The 20,743-nt window shown below is 40.2% G+C and overlaps 1 protein-coding gene across 1 annotated transcript in view; it reads left to right on the forward strand.

Annotated features, from left to right (window-relative positions):
- Nucleotides 1-17,347, forward strand: part of blmh (bleomycin hydrolase) — a 21,797-nt gene extending 4,450 nt beyond the window's left edge. The window contains exons 4-13 of the mRNA XM_005750387.1: nucleotides 1,445-1,554; nucleotides 2,256-2,397; nucleotides 2,649-2,737; nucleotides 2,854-2,946; nucleotides 9,722-9,877; nucleotides 9,984-10,142; nucleotides 10,237-10,304; nucleotides 11,062-11,179; nucleotides 11,466-11,532; nucleotides 17,040-17,347. Of these exons, the coding sequence (XP_005750444.1) occupies nucleotides 1,445-1,554; nucleotides 2,256-2,397; nucleotides 2,649-2,737; nucleotides 2,854-2,946; nucleotides 9,722-9,877; nucleotides 9,984-10,142; nucleotides 10,237-10,304; nucleotides 11,062-11,179; nucleotides 11,466-11,532; nucleotides 17,040-17,188 (1,151 nt within the window). The 3' untranslated portion in view covers nucleotides 17,189-17,347. The remainder of the gene's footprint in view (nucleotides 1-1,444; nucleotides 1,555-2,255; nucleotides 2,398-2,648; nucleotides 2,738-2,853; nucleotides 2,947-9,721; nucleotides 9,878-9,983; nucleotides 10,143-10,236; nucleotides 10,305-11,061; nucleotides 11,180-11,465; nucleotides 11,533-17,039) is intronic.
- The last annotated feature ends 3,396 nt before the right edge of the window (nucleotides 17,348-20,743 follow it).

Here is a 20,743-nt window from a genome sequence, read left to right on the forward strand (position 1 = left end):
GACTATTAAATCAGTCGTCGACGATTTTGATAGTCGACGTAATCGTGACTAGTCGACAAATCGTGGCAGCCCTACTTCTATGTGCAAAATATTTAGCAGTAACTTAAAACAGTTTGTTTTATGTGTTTATTTTTAATATCAAGAACGACGTGGATAATTTCTACATTTGCATTTGGGTGTATTATTCTGTACCTGTCAGTCAACCCAAACAGCTGCTTAACACACTGAATTTAGTAATGTTGTATATTTGTCCTCACAGCAACATTTTACAGTTCAAACCGTTGACAGTTGGCGCACACCGGTTAGTGATGTCATTTCTGAAGCAAATAACGCTTTATTTTTCCTAACATATAATTTGATTGCAGTTGTACATGACAAACGATGAATAGACATGGCTGGATATTTGATTAATTATTGCCAGGAGTGGGAATCAGTCTTAACTCAAGATATGACAGTAATACGTAGCCGATGATAATAATAATGCTATGATTACACAGTGATTCTGTAATAGTCAAAACATTGCAGCTGATTCTTTACGGTATTGTGACACAATTATCTGTGATATTTACTCAGATAAAAAAACAGATTTTCTATGGCAACCTCTAAAGGGGGCAGATGAAAGAAGAGGGTTTGACCTGTCGTTTAGCTGGACTGGAAGCAGCATTACTTTTTATTTCCTTATATTGTCAGAGGGAGTGTGTAATGTGGAATATATACTGTATATTAATCATTGCTGTGGTTTCTCTGCATGTATGTAAAGTACGCCACACTCCCTCTTTCAGAGCTTCTGTCATAATTTATAGTTTTTGCATGAAATGTAAAATTTGCATTGTGTTTACATATTTTTCTCACTGAAATAACAAGTTTATTTCCCCCTTTTTAGCATGTTTCACTTGCACAGTTTGGCATTAACCTCTGGTGGGTCAGCTGACACATCTTTGGGTTGGCTTGTTCTACTATGTGGATTTCAGCACCTCACAGCCTTCATGAGAGATCCAGCTGGAATGACTCATGTGTTGGTGGGGATGGTGTAGGCTACCAAAGTTAGTCTTGCCTCAAAAATAGATTAAATAAGAAAGAAATTAAAGCCACATTAAAAGAGAAGGCTGCTGTTTAGAAACGAATGAAGCCGTGTATCAGCCCCTGTTGACAGCCATTGCTGCCCATTTATTTCAGCATTCAGCAAATTTAAAACCTTAAATTTCCACCCAATTATTAATTAATGAACCACCCAATCGGTCTCAGCTGCAGAAATCCTGGTCCACTACAGCCCTGTTATTCATTGAAGGGAAGGGATCTAATGAAACAAGCGATCCTAGTCTTTCAGGGTTTTTGTGATACTTGTTATCATCACAAGCGCACAAGGATGGCTTTATATTACTGTTTGCGCATTAAGCCTTTACTAACCTGCATATTTCTAAATCTGTTTTCTCTTAATCACTAGGGAGATGTTGGATCTTCTCGTGCCTCAACGTCATGCGACTGCCCTTCATGAAAAAGTTTAACATAGAAGAGTTTGAGTTTAGTCAGTCCTATCTATTTTTCTGGGACAAGGTAAGACACACAGTAACACCACATATTGGTTATGGTTGTGGGCTTTTTCACTCCTTTACTATTATTATTATTTTGGTACATTTCGGTGATGTAACATTCTGGTAAATGGATGGTTTTTGTTGTTTTGGAGTTGGGACACTGTGTGTGCATGCATGTGCCACTGGTGTGGTGTTATTATGCTGCACCTTTTCTACTATACAGTCATTGTCCCACCTAAAACCCCCTTTTGTGCGTTGTTGTCAGTGCTCCACCCGGACCAACGTCACGGTGACTCCTTGTTGATTTTTTTTTTTTTTTTTGATTTTTTTTTTTTTTTTTTTTTAAAATGCCGTCATCTCTCTCTTTTAAACTGTGTGTATTTTTAGCAGGCCCATCATAAACACACCCCTTCTTTGTGGCAGGTGCCAGATATGGGAGCTTCAGCTACTGTGGTATTAGTAGTAAACAAAGAAACAGTAAAACTCTCCTTAAGTTATCAGCTATTGCATTAGATTTTTAACTAATTTCAATAAAGTCTTAAATGAAAACTAATTTTAACAAATTACAGTTGATGACAGTAGCTCTTTAAATATGTAATAAGTCTAATGATAGCTGAACGATGCCTCTCTGGTACCTTTTTTTCTTCTTCTTTGGTTTTGTTTCAAGTCTCATGTGGTCGACTGTCTACTTTGACAGTCTCTGTTTTTGTTGTTATCTCTCAGATCGAGCGTTGTTACTACTTCCTTCAAGCCTGTGTGGAGACGGCACAGAGGAAGGAGCCAGTGGATGGACGCCTGGTCCAGTTTCTTCTCTCCAATCCAACAAATGATGGAGGGCAGTGGGACATGCTGGTCAATCTCATTGGTTAGTTCTTATCATTGCACAGTGGTTCATGTTAAGTTCATTGAATAACCTGTTCAATGAACTTAACATTGAATAGGTTAAAAATAATATATTAATTTTAATATATAAAATTAACTAGAATAGTGATCCCCAGTTAATTTCATACTGGAAAGTGAGCTTCATTGGATTTAAAATCTCTGGCCTGTTATTGTCTTAAAAATAATATTATTTTTATTATTTAATTAATTTTTTTAATGTTGTGCTGTCTACAGAGAAGTATGGCGTCATTCCAAAGAAATGCTTCCCAGAGTCACACAGCTCAGAGGCCTCACGCAGAATGAATGACATCCTCAATCATAAGGTACTTTTGCACACTTCCTTCAGTTCAAAGCAAACGGAGCTCACATATGTGTCCAGCTAGAAGTCTCATAATGCCAATGAGCCCATCCTGACTGTTTACCTCATGATGTGTTGCAGCTGAGAGAATACTGCCTAAGACTGAGGAACATGGTGGCCAGCGATGCCAGTAAAGGCGAACTGTCTGAAGCTATGGACAGCATGATAGAGGAGGTGAGACTGAAATCGCATGTGCAGTTTCTTTGTTTGCTTGTGTTTTTCTCAGAGCACTGCAAACTTTTATAGGATCACAGTTTGTGTTTGAACGAAGGAACTTCTGAATAAACGTGGGACCTCTAGAGCCAGGCAACTGCTCTAGAGGTCCCACGTTTATTCAGAAGTTCCTTCGTTCCTCAAAGTGTGCTACTTCCCAAAAATTCAGGAACTCTAAGGGCTGAGTTCACCTGGCTGAATGCCCAGGCTCTTTGCTAGGTGGCAGCGTCATATACCCTCTCAGCTACCCCAATACCTCCAAAAATAATTTTTCAGGTAAAAACAAAAAATACAAATGCTTAACCAATAGAAGAGTGTGTGAAAAGCCATTGTGAGTTCTCAGGTACATTTTACTGACGAGTTGTGTGTAAGCTCCGGTTCCAGTCCACAGCTCTAATTTTTTCTTTTCACTCAGTGTTATTTCTTCTTATTAATTGATCAAGCTTCATTCATCAGCAGATTTAAAGACATGGGTTTGAGGGGGTTCTCATCTTTAGTTGATCAGAGTTGTGACAGGTGGACAGATTTGATGGCTGCAGCAGTGGAAATAAAAGCAGAAGGGTGTAAAAGAGAGCAGAAGTTGGTAGTTCTGTTGTAGTTTTAGAAACGGGAAGTAAGACCTGCAGAGACACAGAAGTGTTGAAAGCGAATGGAAAATGTGCAGCTCTTGTAACATTGTTCCACTTTTACCAGAAGAGGGAGCTGTCAAATAATACATAACTGAGATGCTCAGAGCAGGCTATATGTATTCAGTGTGTCTATGAACAATTATTGTTAGATTAAACATTACCTGGTGATGTGTTCAATTTCTATATGAAGTTGTCAGCAACTTTAAATTTATTACAAAGCAATAGTTCCAGTTTGTGACATCTAGTATGTAGGTATCAAAATTTCCCAAGTCCAATAAGAGAATTTGAGATTTTTAAATTCCAATGATAAATAATTGGTTTTATAGAAATGCAGTTATAATATCCCAGCGCTATAGTTAAACATCAGTGCACGTTGCAGAGACATGCATTTGCAGACAAGGTAAAGGGAGAACACAATACTCTGTCAGAGTTGAGGCTCAGGTGTGAAATGTATGGTTTTTAATCGGTTTTCAGCGTTATTTTGTTATCGTTTTTATCGTTAACTCGGTTTTCCTGGGTCTTTTCACGTGTGTTATGAATAAATCTTCTAATTTTACTAATTTTATTTTGTTGTATTTATCCGCGACACTTTAAAGGGTTAAAAAATAAAAAAGTAATAATTATTTTATATTTATGGAAAGAACTGAAGTTACTTAAAAGCTTTATGCAAAAAAAAGGCAAAAAACCAAAAATAATAAAGAATTACAGACCTAATCTGTAGGTGGCCACTTGTGGCCACGAACAAGCTGAAAGGGTGGTGTTTTTGAACAAGGCCTGAGGGTTAAAGGCCGGTTCGTGAAAATATTGTCGGGCATAAACCGGTCCGTGGTGCCAAAAAGGTTGGGGACCGCTGCTGTATGTTTAAAAAAAGTAAACAAAAACAAATGCATTTCTGTTGGCTCCAGGCTCATAACACTGACAACATCTTGTTTACAAATGATTAAGGAAAGGTTTCCCTTAAATAGAACCAGACAAATGTTGGCATTTGTCTGCCGATGCATGATGACTTTTGTTTTTCTTACAGTGCTCATTCACATTTGACTTTTTGTAAAGGCAGTAAATGCATCTTGGGCCTTTTTTTATTTTATTTTTAAACTTTCTCTAATGTGCAGACAGTGTTTTGACCTACATTTTGTGTTTGTGTCCATTCACCTGCACACTACCTCTCATGTGACAAAGTTGCTGATAGTGATCTTGTTTATGGAACAGTCCGACGTCTAATGCTGGACAGTGATGCTGGTTTACCTCAAAGAGACAATACAATAAAAGGTGTGCAGGCACATGTAAACAAACACATGCAACACGTCATGAGCATAACACGTGTTTAAGGGGGACTACATGTGGTACACAGTGTGCTTGCGTGTGTGCTTTCTGAACACTGGGCAAGTTGCACTATGTAGGTGTGAAGCTTTATTCACGGCTCTTGTGTATGTGGGTGGGTCAATCGATCAATCAGTCAAGCTTCCGTTGAGACAATTGGGTCCGGTTAAGCAGCTTTTGTTGTCAGCTGTTAGGTCGTTTTGTGCTGCTGGCTGTTTGCTTGTTTAAACAGTCGCTCGGTGGATGCCCAGCCATCAACACAAAGACATGTACATCCACAAACACATGCTGTGCAAGAGTAAAGATGGAGGACCGGGTGGGAGGACAGAGGTTTGTCAGCATGTTTGTATGTACACCTGGAAGTGTTTTGTTTTGTGAGGCACCACACTCATTTCTTTTTATTTATTTTTTACAAAATGGAACCAAATTATTCTGATCGCAGTTCATAATGGGATGCTCCCAGCAAATGCAATAAGGGAATAAATGTTAAATTTCTTTAAACTTTTATTCTGTGAATGGGGTTATACCATAGTTTCTGTATTTGATCATAAGTCTTCTCCATGGTTTGCTGAGATTAGTAATGAGTTTTGCTTTCACCATCATAACAGACATTTGTTTGGATGGTTTACTTGAAGTGTTGAGGTTCCTTTTTTTAATTTATTGCTTATCAGACAAAATTGTATAATGATTCTTATATCTATCCATCCATCCACGTGTCCAGTTCATTGATTATGTTTAAACGATTAGTCAACTAATAACTTTTAACGTCATTGGGTCAGCACATGGGTTATCACTCGCAGAAAGAAGGTCCTGGGTTCGTATCCGCCACCTGGCTGAGGCCTTTCTGTATGTAGGTATGAGGGCATGTTGTCCATGGGTTCTCTCAGAGTACTCTGGCTTGTCCTACAGTCCATTCACCATTAGCCCTGGGACAGATTGGCACCCTGTCAAGGGTCTACCCTGCCTCTGCCTCGTGACAGCTAGGATTGGCCTCATCCCCATGTTGCTGTAGCTTTAACAACATTCCTAAATAGTAACTGTAAATTAGGATCAAGATGTCAAACCTTCGATGACAGACATTTTACCAGAGGCTTTGCAGCCAGTTCACAATACCACCATCCAAGCCAATAGTGAGCCCAAGTTCATGCAGGACAGGCAGGCTTTAAGAAACCTGTGTTTAAGATTAAAAATTCACTGTTTATTTCATCTCGTTTAGAACCAAAACAGTGTTTGTGGACACAAGAACCCTGTGTACCTCCAGACTTCTGTCTGAAAACACAGTGTTACTGCTGCATGTTCATGTGGATTTACATCCATGTGTGCACACGTGTTTCTCAGGATTAAAGTGATGCTGTCCACCCGCCAAACGTGGCAGCTGCGATTGTGCCCTGGTCTTCATCACCAAGCCCCACACACAGTCCCGTGACAGAAACCCTGGGTCGCTGCTTCTGCTTCCACTTACTGTACCTGGGGTGTGCTTGATTTGAATGAATCTCTTTGCGTGTGAAGAATCAAGTCTTGTGTGTGCGTGTTAACACTGCTCAAGCACATTGACTCAAACCACATAACATTTATTTAAGAACCTTGGCAAAAGAGCCTTAACCCACTTCATAATGCACCTGCAGAAACGGCGTTCAAATCACCGCCGTGCGCTGACAGTTTGTCGTTATTGCTGCTAGGATTCCTGTGTCCATACATGCGTTGTTGAGGCAGCCTTCTTCTTTCATGCTCTCTCAGATGTGCATCGGGGTTTCTCTTCTGTCACTTGTGTGGACAAGTAGACAGTACAAAGGCACAATCACTGGAAACTATACATGCACATGCAGCACTTCACACACATGAAACATACACAGATGGTATTCCTCACGCCACCACCGTACCCTTTCCATGCTCCATTGCGTCATGGAATCAGAAACACCATGTGCGGCTCTGCTCTTGGCTCTGAATACAGAGAGAGATTCTTAAGACAAGTCTAATTTACGAGACAGCCATCAACTCGCAGAGGAACCCTCTTACCACAGCTCACACACCCTGCGCTGCAGGCTGTTGGCTCAGTTGATTTGTTGTTCGATGTGGGTGGGTTCCTACATATGTCTTTGTTACCGGCTGCAGTCGTTGCAGCCTCAGAATAGCCACTTTAGAGTTGTCCACCCACATTTCTTGAATTTTTTTTTTTTTCATGCACAATTGCAGGAATTTAATTAACAATGCCCACATGTGTTGCATGTTTACAAAACATGGAAGTTTAATCAAAACCTCACTCATTTTTATCCAAACTGTTTGCATGGTGTCATTTGCTTACACTCACAAGTCCAGCTTCTAGACAATGGTTATAAATTTATGTCAGAGTAACAACGAGGTGCATGGTTTTCCTCAATTCGGCAAATTGTGCCAATCCAAGAACATTTTCAACCATCAAATGTATGTTTTAACCCTTTACTCCATAAAGATGACTTTTGACGCCCTCCTCTGTATTGTTAACGAAGAGATTTGACACTTGGATGTAAATGTATATCCATAAAGACATGGTTTCTATTCAATGACCATTAAAATAGGGATACGGATTAGTACCAGTAAAGCTGATCACCCTCACTAATTTCTGATGCACACTCAGTCATTTTGTTCTGAAAGCAGGCCTGATATGACAGAAACCGCTCAGTTTGTTTTTGAAGCAGAAACAAGGATTGCAAGTTAAATCTGTTGCTATAGCATGTTACAAATGTGGAAGTATTGACGGCTAAATAAATTTTTTTTGTGGTTTTTGTACCAACTTTTGTGAATTATTCTTAAACTGCAATGATATTAAATGTGTAAATTGCTTTTTAATCACTTCTTTCAGCTTTTGTGTACGTTTTACTAATTCGAGCCAACTCGGGCCAGTGTCTTCAACACTGGAGCGCAGATGCTATCAAGCATTAGCCAGGGTTAGCCCCAATAGCGTGCATTCGGCTCATTGTTTGTACCAAGACATGCAAACTCACTATGTCACAGAATGGAGACAGACCTGAGGTGGGTCTTCCGCTACAGACTGATGAGCTGAAAAGAAAGCCGCATGTTGACAAACTCCATCATAATCACTTACAACAGCTGGTTCCTGAAACCTGTTAACAGTTCAGATGTTTAGAATATTAAGATATGAATGACATGGCTGTTGAAGTTAGAATCTAAACACGGATGGAGCCCTGCAGATTTTTATGAACAACGCATGTTGGGTTTAGGAAAGAATCGAGGGGCTTTGGCTCGGATCATTGTAAACTGTCTCAAAATAGGAATTTACAAATCTTTAGACAGTTTAACTCACTGAAGAGGTTTCTGAGAGTCAAATTAGAAAAAGCTTGCAACTTGGAGTTGTGGAAATTAATTTCAAACCTACTCTGACATTATCAAATCAGACACATTACATTGAAATGTGAAAGAGAGAGCCCAATATTTTGCAAACTTGCTATTCTGTATCCCCCCCACCTGTCCCTCTTTCCCTATCACACATGCATGTCAGTCACCGAGGCAGCAGGTGTTTCTTTATTGATCCTGTTCTCATGTCATTGTCGCTGTTTATTCTCTTGACTAAGGTCTCCTCTCCTCACAGTCGCTTTACTTACATTGCCAGGTCCGACGAGAATGTACAAGGCTGGTGTTAAGGGCGACACTTGCTGTATGTGTCAGGGCATCAGAAAGAAGAAAACTGCAAAGCAAGTGGAAATGTTTCAATTTGTCAGGAGAGATTAAATGCAGGAACTGGAGGAAAAGGGAGTAGAGCCCGACGGGTGTTTTTTAAGACCTAGCGAGTGGATGGACACCCTGGTGTGTCCTCCTGCCCACAGAGCAGTCTAAATAAAGTGGCTGAATTGGGTAGTTCGGAGGTGTGGGGAGCTTAAGCAGATGCTTTTGTTGACTCAGCGCAAGTGTGTATTTTTGTGTGCGTCTGTATTTTTGTGACTTTACGCATTTCTGTAACAAAGAGGGGATTGGTTTGTTTGTTTAAGACTGGCCTGAATTTATGCCTTTTTTTCCACTATGTGACCATTTCTGGAGTGGGGCTCCTACATTCTACTTTATATAATGGGATATTTTAAAATGTGTGTAAAGGTCAGGAAAGCGCTGCCACAGGAGCTAGGTTTCCTTTAGTCCTTTAACACACACACTGAAGCGATACATTGCCAAGGCAATGTGTCACTGTCTAGTGGCCCTCTTTTTATCTGTGGCGAATAATGGTCTCGATACAATGATTAATTTCTCAGTCCCTTATTAATCATATTTCATAGGAAAAGTATGTGCTCCGTCTTGGGAAAAGAACAGAGGATTGGAGTATTGAAAAGCTTAAGGGGGAAATTCCAGAGATAGCTATATCAGGGGTTAGGAGGGCCAAATTGACAGACGGCCCAGTCCAAACAACCTGATTTAGCCCACAAGAACTCACTCTGAACTTCTGCACTGAAGGAAGACGCACATGGCGGAAGGGCAAAGGGGTGTGTGTGCTGCAAATGGAAAAGAATGGAAGCGCAGCAGTGGGAAAATGCAGGGATAATTGGAAGAGGTCTTGGTACTCATCAAGGGTATGCAGGGATGGACAACAGATGTTTGCAAATTAGGAATATTGGATATACAGGCTCAAGTGAAAGCGGTGGCTCCCTCCGTCTCTGTAGTTGAGGTGAATTGGTAGGAATCTCTGCTTGCCTTATTAAAATGTAGAGTTTGCTGAAATGTGCCATGTTTGCTTTAAACTGTCTACAAATGCTAAATAGACTTTAAAGCCAAACCTTTATCTAAACTGTCTTTGTGCTGTGCAGGTTTTCCGAGTGGCCAGTGTTTGTCTAGGCAGCCCTCCTGAGACCATCTGTTGGGAGTACAGGGACAAGGATAAGAACTTCAATCGCATGGGACCGCTCACTCCTCAGGAGTTCTACAGGAAGCATGTGAAACCCCTATACAACATTCAGGACAAAGTAAGTGACCCCCTTGGACACCACAGATGGAGAGCCTGTAGGTTTCTGTGGTCTTTGTGTAGCTGTAGAAACTCTGATCTTGTGTGGTTATTTCCTCTATCCCCAGGTCTGCCTTGTAAATGACCCTCGACCCCAGAATCCTTATGGAAAGCTGTACAGTGTTGAGTTCTTGGGTAACATGGTTGGTGGTCGCAGCACTCTGTACAACAACCAGCCCATCCAGCTACTGAAAAAAGCTGCAGCTGAGTCCATAAAGGATGGAGAGGTACGTTGGCACAAGTGGGCACAACTCCAGGCACAGATGTGTGCACAACTGTGATTATTGTTTTGGGTTTTTTTTTTCTTTCCACCCATCTTAGGCTGTGTGGTTCGGTTGTGACGTTGGGAAACATTTCCACAGCAAGCTGGGCATTAATGACATGAATGTGTGAGTATAACTGAAGGATGTCCAGTGTACAGTATATGAACAAATCTCCAACAAGTGTTGAAGTAGGGATTTATCTTAAGATAAACTTTGGCATACCAAAGAAAGAAACTGCATTTTTCTCCCTTCTCTTACACTTAAGGATTAGAGGAACAGCGGGAAAATCTGTTTTGCTCACTTGACTGTGGTAAAGGTATCTTTAAAAAGCCTTAACAACAAAGGGAACTATTTTTATCTGTGCCACATCTTCATTTGACCGGACCAGACAGCATCTGCCTTTTTGAGGTGTCCGTCTCCCCACGCAGGAAAAGTGCCCATCTTTGCCCTTCAGGTGCAGCAGCAACAGCATCTGTGTCTGAGTTGTTGGCGCCAGGCTTAAATTTGCCCGCTGAACCAAACCAGCATGGTGCCGAATGTCTGGTTTCATCTGCACTGAAGCTCATCTTTCACACAGATCTCTTCTTGTAACAGTACATTATAACTGGAATGAGGCTGAGGCTTAATGTGGCCTCATTTCTAGACAGACATGCTCAAAGTGGAAATGAAACAGCGGGCTGCCTTTTTAGCTGCAAAATCCCAGCTTATGAAGGCAGCGTGTTTTGTGGCTTTTTATGGTCATTACATCTCTTCCCACTGTTCCTGTCAGAAACAGATTTTATTATTGTTAAAACATGACAAATCACAAATGCAGTAAACCATTTCTTGTCATAAGTGTGTAGAGGAGCTGGAGTTATCACATGATTTTGTGCATTTCATACAGGTTCAACCATGAGCTTGTGTTTGGGGTTTCAGTGAAGAACCTTTCAAAGGCAGAGAGACTGATATATGGCGACTCTCTCATGACCCATGCAATGATTCTCACCGCTGTCACAGACAAGGTACACTCACACAATCATGCAGTACAGGTATGTGACTGTTTGGTACACTCGTGTGTACATGCAGTACTTATACAAACTGTCCAGCGAGAACACACACACTCAGAATTTCCCAAGGTTTATTGTATGAAAGTCTTGCCGTGTGTTTACACTGCTTTAATCCGCTGCAGTTTTTTTTGTAGTGCTGTCAATTCCCCCCTTTTTAAGTAACCCCAGCTGTCAGGACACTTTCTTTCCTCTTGTCTCACTGTTATCTCCCATTGTCTCTTGTTCTCCTTCTGTCTCTCAGGATGGAAAAGAAGGCTATGAAAAGTGGAGGGTGGAAAACTCCTGGGGTGACGACCGTGGCAACAAAGGTAACACGAAACCCTCTTGCTGCAGAGCAGAAGCCTGATTTCTTTGATGTGACGCTGATTGTCAGATGTCAGCCTCTGGTCGGGTGATTAAACTGTCATCTTCCTGTTTGTGTTCCTTAAATTAAAAACAGGGTCTTGAACTTGTAATTGGTTATGTTCCTCTTCACCACAACAGAAACGCAGGGGGCCTTTATTTAAAATAAAAATAAAAATAATAAGAGTTATGAAATTTACAGATCTTAAGTTTGACACAGATTATGCGTGTTTATTCAAAAAAGGAATTTCTGCTATTGGCTTCTGTCTCATAATTGTGTGCAAATATCTGCACTTCTGCAGGGCAGGTTATAGCAGAGGAAATAAGGAATGTTAGATAAAGCAACACAGCTCACAGGCAACAGTTTAATCTTTCTTTTTGGACTCGAGTCAGGAATGTCAGGCCCTTTGTTGGTCAGCGCTGAATATTTAGGGGCCAAACTATCAGCTAAAGCTAGCTTGACTGTATGTGTGCTTCTCAGGCACAGCTATCAAAAATAGTAATTTCCCAAACATAGGAAATTTCTCATTATTGTCTCAGTATCTACTAATATTAAGTAACGCATATAAAACAGAATTTGACTCGCCAAATGTGGAGAACAGTCTCCTTGGACAGACTTACTATGCTCAAACATCCAGCAGGCTGACTTATCTGTCAGATATTTTTTTTTTTTTTTTACATAAATCTCCAAACACCAGCATAATTTTAATGCATTTTAATATACAGTGCCATGTATAACTAATGTCCATTAGTCTTAGGGGGGCTGTGACCTATCCCAGCTGTCGTAGGGTGAGAGGCAGGGTACACCCTGGACAGGTTGCCAGTCTGTTGCAGGGATACCAGATAGACACAGACTACGTCCACAGTAGCCCGGACAGATTTGAAAACGGCCCGCATCCACACTAGCACATGACTAAAATGCGTTAGAAAGTCTCCGTGGGCCAATTTAGTTACCAGTTAACATAACGCCACTAACTGCATGTCTTTGCACTGTGTGAGGAAGCCAGAGTGCCCATGCAAAACATGGGGAGAACATGCAAACTCCACACAGAAAGACGCTGGCCTAGTGGTGGAATTGAACTCAGGACTTTCTTGCTGTGAGGCAACAGTGCTGAATACAGGCCCAGCAGTTAGGCATCCAATTGGAAATGGGATGAAATATCCATACCAGCACATGTGATTATAAAGCACATTTTAATGTGCTTTATAAAGTTATTAGAGCTAAAGGTAAACGTTAAAAATAGCTTCTACTATGCGTCTCTCTAAGGTCTGAAATGTTTCAAAGTGTGTTTTGGTCCTCAGCTGTTGACATGGAGACCTTTTGATTGTCTAACACACCAGAAGCGTACAAAGAATTTCAACTTTTGAACCACGGTTTATTTTTTAGTGGTCTAGTTGTTTTTTGTTTTATTTTTAAACCACATATTAGATTTAATTTTGATAACCTGAGTCAGTCATGGAAAACTGTAGGGTGTCTGTCATTAAGTAGGTTTGGCGTCCTTTATGCAACAGCCCTCCCAACACAACAGGTCCTCCACACCACTGCCCCAGATGACTGTTGCTATGCCCACTATTTTATTTATTTATTTTCCTAATCTTCCTCTGATCTTCTCTGCCTTACCGCCCTGTTACTGAGCTTAGGCTTCCACTCCAAATGATGGGAGAGTATTTAAGGTCAGTGGTGGATCGTCTCATGACACACACACACAGACATACAGTACAAGATGTACACATAACGAGACGCACACTTACTCTCAATATTTGCTTGAACCCACAATCCTTAGTGACTGTTGAGAAAACATGTGAAAACCCCTCAGTCAAATGAAGTGTTTTTCATGCATATCTTATTCCATAAACACCAGCAGATGAGGGGAGGCCAGGGCCCCCAGCCCCTCCACAGCCAAATTAATAAAGTTTTTCTTTTGAAAAGAAAAGTCTGAGAAGTGGAGTTCACTGGGTAATCTGGAGGCTATGTTTGTTTGACAAAAGCTGAGGGGAGAAAAGAAGGGAAGTAGATGTGGAGGCAATTTGGGGAAAATGACAAAGAACTGAAGAAATTAAAGAATAGTGAACAAAAGAAGGAAGCCAAGAAAGAAAGTGCTCGTAAGATTTATAAGACTTGATGTCTCCCTTTAGTCTTTTAATATTTCTTCTAACCATAAAAGGATCTCTCAGGAGAGTTTTAACTTTCCGTTTCCTCCATCTTTAATCCTTCAAACAGACGTTGTTATGACTCTGCTCACTTTACAACTCGAACTTTTTACACCGTTTAAGAGTAATATTTTGTCTCAATCGCTGAGAGTTTAATATGGGTTTAAGGATTCTGTAGTTTTGTTATTTTCACCCAAACGGTTATCTGCTCTTTCGTCCTGTAAAGGAAACTAACATTTTAAATTTATAAAACTGCTTTTTACACTATGAAAGAGCCCAAGTGTTTAAATAAATAAACAAATAAATATAATTTTAATATCCATTGATCCATTTATTCTTTTCCACTTGATCATTAATTTATGCTGCAAACCTACAGAAGCTGAAATGACCTTGTTGAGTCTACACAAGTGGCTGACTCCACTGCACACATTTATACTTGTGCACTGCTCTGCAATTTCACCACCAAAGTTTCTCTCTTTTGAGTCGACCCATAGAAATATGCATTGGAAGAAATGACAGTTCTGAATGGTCGGTCATTGCAGGCTGTGCCGTCGAGGCTTGTATGGCTACAAGTAATATGGGTACAGCTGCAGTGTGATTACTCAGGTGGTGAACTCGTGATGGTCAGAAAGTCGAGTGTAGAAGCCTGTACATTTGTGACCCTCAAGTAGGTTTTTCTACAGCAGCTATTTTAAGTGTTGTAAATGTCATTGGCAGACGTTCACATCATTATTAATCTAATAAGTAACAAGTGTTTACCCACTGTGTCAGGTTAAAAAGTTGTAAATGTTCAAAAATGTGGCAGCTAGCAGGACAAAATGCAGCATTAGTCATGCTGATAAGGAAAACGGCTAGCTGTTTTGTTTGTTTTTAAAAAATAAACCATGAAATGAAAGCGAATACACGGTGTATATAGTGTTAGTCATGCTTTTAGGCATTTTGCAGTTTATTTCAGTAGTTAGATTTTGCAAAACGGGATAAAAATGGCTATTTTCAAATGTCTAAATCATTGTCACATCACCTTTTCTCTTTTGCAATATGGATTAAAATCACAGATCCTCTGGGCCAGATTGCGTACTTCAGAATAGCTGAATAGGTGGCTCGCTTACACTATACCCATCTGGTCTGAGACAGGACACTCAGCCTATCCCAAAAAACAAATAACACCCAACATTCACACACACACTATGCCACCCAACACGCGGGTTCCAGGAAGCTCACATCAATACACACATGGTTACTGCAGTGAGAACCAGGCAGTATGCCATGTGAGATTTGCGTACTTGGAAGAACACGGATACACAGCACACACGCCACCCCGATACATTGTTTTGAACTGTGCACGTTCTTGCGGTTACCCTGACGTCTTTGATAAGTCAACTTGACAGTTGGAGGGATGCTCAATTCCGAACACACGAGAAAGGGTGGGGGGGAAGGAAAAAAGGAAGAGCTGGAGCAAAAAGGTGGTATGAGGAAGGGGGGGAAAGAAAAGTAAATGAACTTTGAGTTCAGTGTTTCCAGTTCTAATCCAGCTTCCCATATGGGCCAGTTCAGCGCTAGGTCTGAGCTGCTCTGGTTTCACCGAGCTTCTAGCCTCTTTTATTTATGCGGAAGACGCACACAGACATCTTTGATTTTAATTAATCGTTTCAGTATGGGGCTAGATTCTCATCCAGAAAGTGATCAGGTTATTCCAGCATCCTTTCAGTGTAAGCTCAAGGTAAACTCACAGGAATCTGAACTCATTCATGTTGACCTTGTACGGCTGCACACAGGGACACAGGGAGAGGGAAGCAGACATTGTTTGGTTTTATCAGGGTGTGCATGCAGAGCTGATAGCTAAAGTGCAGAATGCATGCCGTACTGAAGGGTGGGATAGTGTGAACTATAACGGGCGGGGGTCCTTCGTGTCTGCAAAAAGCTCTTTTGCCTGTTGAACAATAGTTTAAAACTAAAGAGCACTTAGCAGGATTTCAAACATGCATGCATCAACAAAGTGTGCTGGACCATTCTGTTGAATTCTTCTTCCTCTCTACTCCTCCCCTTGCAATGAAAGAAGCATAACCGCATTATCGCTAGATTAATAAAATAAGCTTTGTATGAGTCTGTGTAGTGCTGTGAGAATTATTTGGAAATAAGTGGACCCCCGAAAAAGCTAGTATTTGAAGAATTTTACAGCAGCTACTTTATACTAAAACATTTGGTGTGTTCCCATATTCATAAAAATCTTTTTTTTTTTTAAAGTCTATATCAGATTGTGATATTGGCACAAGAGATGTTGATAAATAATGCTAACTGGCCTCATTTCCTGAGTTCTGCTAAACAATTTCCATTATCATGCAAGTTTTCCATTTCAATGAGAGAGTAGGCTTCTTATCCAGCTCGGTCTGGGTGTAGCTGCTGCTGCTATTGACAGATGTTGGGAGCTGGATGAACGTGCCATTGTAAAGCTCTCTGATGTGTTCAGCCGGCGCCTTTGGTGCTAAACACAAGAGCTGAAGGAACATTCTACCACGCACGAGTTGGCCTATTATTTTTATGATATTCCTTTATGAAAAAAAACATTTTTCATTGTTTGTGTTTTGGCCGAATTCTTCATTTTCTATTAAATCGATATACTGAAAGATAAATGTTTCAACATGGGACTGGACTCAGAAGGACTGAAGATTCTGGACGGCAAAATTGTTAATTTAACTGTGGAAATGATCTCATCATCAAATGTATAAGAGATGATAGACAATAATGGGAAGCAGTTGTACATCTTTGTTTTTTTAAAGCATAAAAATCTAGATTTCAAAGAAAACTGATTCTAAAGAATTGCATAGCATCTTAATAACGATGACCAAAATCGATAGGCCTCACTTCTGTATTTAAAAACCTAGACGGGATTCATGCCAGTGATCAAAATCAGTCCTGAGATGTGTTTTCATGCTTGTGTTGAGATACTTTGGTTTTCTAAAATACATTACGTGTGTGGGTTTTTGTTTGTTTGTTGCTTTTCAGACACCTGTTTCTACCACAAAATATGCAAACCTAGTGAATTTCAAACCTGAAGTTTGGGTGCTGTGACTCTCGTTGTCTGGTTTCACAGACAATTTTGCCATTTTAAACAGTTAAAGCCTTTTTCTATGTGAAAATTGTTTAGGTCTAGGGTTTAACTTTACCTATTATATTGATCTAATTCTTGACCAGAACCTGACTGACATTTGTTCCTTGTTTTGGTAATTTATTGAAAAGAGTCAGTCTTCTGCTGAGTACTTGAATCACAAGGAGAATCCAAGCAGCTGACCTGATGTCTTCTTGTCTCCCTCTGTCTCTGTAGGTTACCTGATAATGACGGATGACTGGTTCTCTGAGTATGTTTACGAGGTGGTGGTAGACAAGAGGTTCCTGACCGATGATGTCCTGGAAGTGATGCAACAGGATCCCATCGTACTTCCTGCCTGGGACCCGATGGGATCCCTGGCATAGCTAGAGAAATCTAGGTTTTAGCCCCACCCTCTGGTCAATTTGACTCCGCCCTATTCCTCAGCTGCTTTTACCTCTCCAACATTTCCCCAACACCTCCTTCTAAAACGGCCTGTACTTCTAGAAAAAATAATAAAGATTTTGTTTTCTTTTTTACCAGACTGCCTTTTGTCTTTTGTCTATTTTTTCTTTCTTTCTCAGACTGCTGGAGGTTTATTCTGTTGCTTACACACTGCATGTATCTGCAATCTCAGCTCTGGACTTAATTAGTTGATTAGCTGCTGACAAATATTGTACATGGCCGTTAAGTTGTTTGAATGTTTTTAATTGAAGTTTATGTATTCCATTTTTGTGTGCATGTGTTTCACCAGGACAAAACAGCAGTTCATAGTTAAGTGCTGGAAGTAACACACTAGTAACGCAATCATATCATAACCTCCCGTCCCTGCAATCAGCGCAGTGTAAACCAGCCCCTGAATAGCAAACAGCAGTCCAGATTTTTTTTGGACAGCGACGCAGTTTTCAGATGCAGTTGAAGTTTGAGAGACTGAACAAAAATGTTGTATTAACCCTTTGAGAAGTACAGCCAACTCGATGTGAAATTCCTTTTTTTTTTTTTTTTTTTTAAGGGACAGAGAATTAACTGATAACCAAAAATGTTAATTTGTAACACTTGGAAACTCCTTTGCTGGAAGAAAAACCCACGGACATACCAAAAGAGCAGGTGTCCTCCTTTGCCATGCTTCACCAGGGCTTTGCTGCAGCCATCTGTAGAGGTGGGTAGATCAACGTCAACACCAGTATTGGTATAAGATCAATACAAGCAGGACAGACAATAGGAACCATGCTTTGTTTCTAAGTTCAGTATGTAGCCCACTGATTTGTGTTAAATAAATTAATTGTAGGAATGAAGAAACGTACCTCCAAACATGCACTGTGAAAAATGTCTGAAATGTTTTGTATTGACTGTCACGTCTATTTTATTTATAGCCTACAGCACATTTAAACAAAGTCAACACAAAGTACTTTAGAGGTGCATTTACGTTCCAGCTCTCCAAAAAACCCAGTTCAAAAATGCAATTAAATTTGAAAGCTGCATTTTGTTGTGTTAACTAATTATAGTGGAAAATAAAAATCCCAGTTATCCAGGAGTCATTAAAAGGTGCACAATAGCTACATTGATGATTAGTCATCTCATAAATCATGAAACGCCGTCCTCTCCCAAATAACCTGCTTTTATAAGTTAATAGCGTCTGTGTCTGGCCCTGTGTTTACTTGCCAGCTGAATGATGGGAAGATTTGCAGTATCGCACATCACTAGCTGTCTGCAGTTTGGGGTTTGTTTTTTTTGTTGGGGATTTTCTCCTTTTTTTGTTTTGCACAAAAAGCACTTTTGCTGATCTTTAGCCGCCTCCTTTCTTTTCCTTTTTTTTTTTTTTTTTCCTCTCCGCCAAGCTGGTGCTGGTTGAGCTTAGTTCCATGTGTCAAAACAGTGCTGTTCCACAGCTTTTCTGCAGGTTTGTTTCCTTTTGTTGCAATGCCTGTTGTGCCCTTTTTCTTCTTGAGGCTGATAGTTGATTTGCACTTTGTGCTGAACCATCTGTACCTGCTCTCATAAAATCTACCCTTTATGGCCAAACCTCCTTATTTGTTTATACATATATATCCAATTCACCAGTGTAGTTTATCCTTTAAAAAATGGTGGATTTGTTCCTGCTATCTTGTTTTGCTTTTTGCAACCTAAGGGTGGTGTGTTTCACTTCCACGTTGACCACATGTTGTGGGTTTACAGAATCGGCTTTTAGATGCCACACTGGAAATCAACTCTAGACTTTGTACCACATTTAATTTAATAAGAAATGACAAAAGAATAGCCAGTCCCAGTCCAAAAAATAGCTTTTGAGTTGATTGTCTGACTGCCTTTGGTCCCTTTAAAGGAGGCTGAAATATATTAAAGAGCTGTCCTTTCAAAAACTTACCTTCAATTTTACATGAGTAGCTTCAAACTGAAGCTCAGTGACTTAGTTACATAAAGAGCATAAATAAAAACTTGAGTATGTGGTAGTTAACAGCTGAAACAACCAAAAATGTCTGCATCCAAATAAATATGGACCCAGCTGTGACTGTGAATGTGTAATAATGATTTCCTATCATACCTTCTGTCTGTATCCACCCTGACTGCATATACATGTAAAAGTAAAAAAGCTAAGCTAGCAAAATGTATACTTATTCCCACACAGGATACTTGGGTTAAAGATCCACATAAAAATCCAGCCACTTCCTCTGTGCTCTCTGCTCTTCCTGCTTTAAAACACTCCTGTCAAGGTAAGGAGGACCTCTGACCTCCCAGCAGTTGGTGTGTCACAGGGGTTACTACTTGTTGTCCTCAGCAGTGTGGCTAAAGCTAAAAAACAAATCAACATCAATACCCTCCTGGTTCCTGAAAGACTCTTTTGGGTGTTTTTGAAAGAGAAGATTCTGAAATGAATTTCATTATGCAAAGCACTTCACTGCAATTGACGGCTATAGACGTCAATGGCAGTGAATGAGTTAACATCTGCATCATACTGTTAGCATGATGGTTATCCTCATCCAAGCAGAAAACTGAATTCAGAGTGCACTTCCTGAAGGAGATGTAGTAAAACAAATGTGTAATTTACACTGATTTGAGTCACCGTTTAAGTGGCACTGTAGAAAAACACCAGGCTCTAAGGAGCTTTATACACTTTGTGAGGAGAAGGGAAGATCTATAGCAATCCAAACCTTACTGAATATCGGCTCCTAAAATCAGAGCTTCAAAATAACATTTAACATGTTTTTCTTGTTTTTTATAAGATACCAAACACTTTCTATGATCCAGAATGTATATTTACTTGTATTTAGTTCTTGAAGTTCCAATGCAGAGGCATGCTGGATATTACTCTATATCTGCAGTTCTCAGACACTGGGCGATAATGTCTTATTTAGAAAACTGGTAATTGGGATGTGGTAATTGTGAAAAGTTTGCATCTGGATCAGGGTGATTTCATCCAGGATGAAAAGAAACCCCAAACTGCAGATAAGTAAGACGCATTAGCTAGTCTTAGATTGCACAATGTAGGATTTCCTAATCTAGATCACTGATAAACCAAACTGTTTGAACAACGGGTCCAAGGAAAAACTGCTGGGATGGAGAACACAGACTGACTGAAGGTGCGTAACTGGTACATGAGTGTATTTACTGTGATGCATGTCTGGGTCGGATGAAGCCTTTTATTTTTGCTGCAGGGTCAATAACTCTAGCTGTTGCCACTTCTGCATTTTTCCCTGTCACACTGCACTGCTCACTGGAGACAAATGAGCAGAAGAATAACAATCCTTGAAATATTCACACAAAGGTTAAGCATGAACTGTTACTCCTACATCCTCCCACCGATCAGTTTACATTTTTTTAATTTATTTTCACTTCTAATAGTTTTATTCCACCCACCCCTTGCCCCCCGCCCTGTCCTGTGTCTGGCACTCCATTTTTCTGGCCTTCACCTGCAGATTATATTTCTTTATAACTATTTCACTTCT

This window comes from Pundamilia nyererei, unplaced genomic scaffold, assembly GCF_000239375.1.
Source record: "Pundamilia nyererei isolate P.nyererei 1_Seehausen unplaced genomic scaffold, PunNye1.0 scaffold00272, whole genome shotgun sequence".
Taxonomy (NCBI): domain Eukaryota; kingdom Metazoa; phylum Chordata; class Actinopteri; order Cichliformes; family Cichlidae; genus Pundamilia; species Pundamilia nyererei.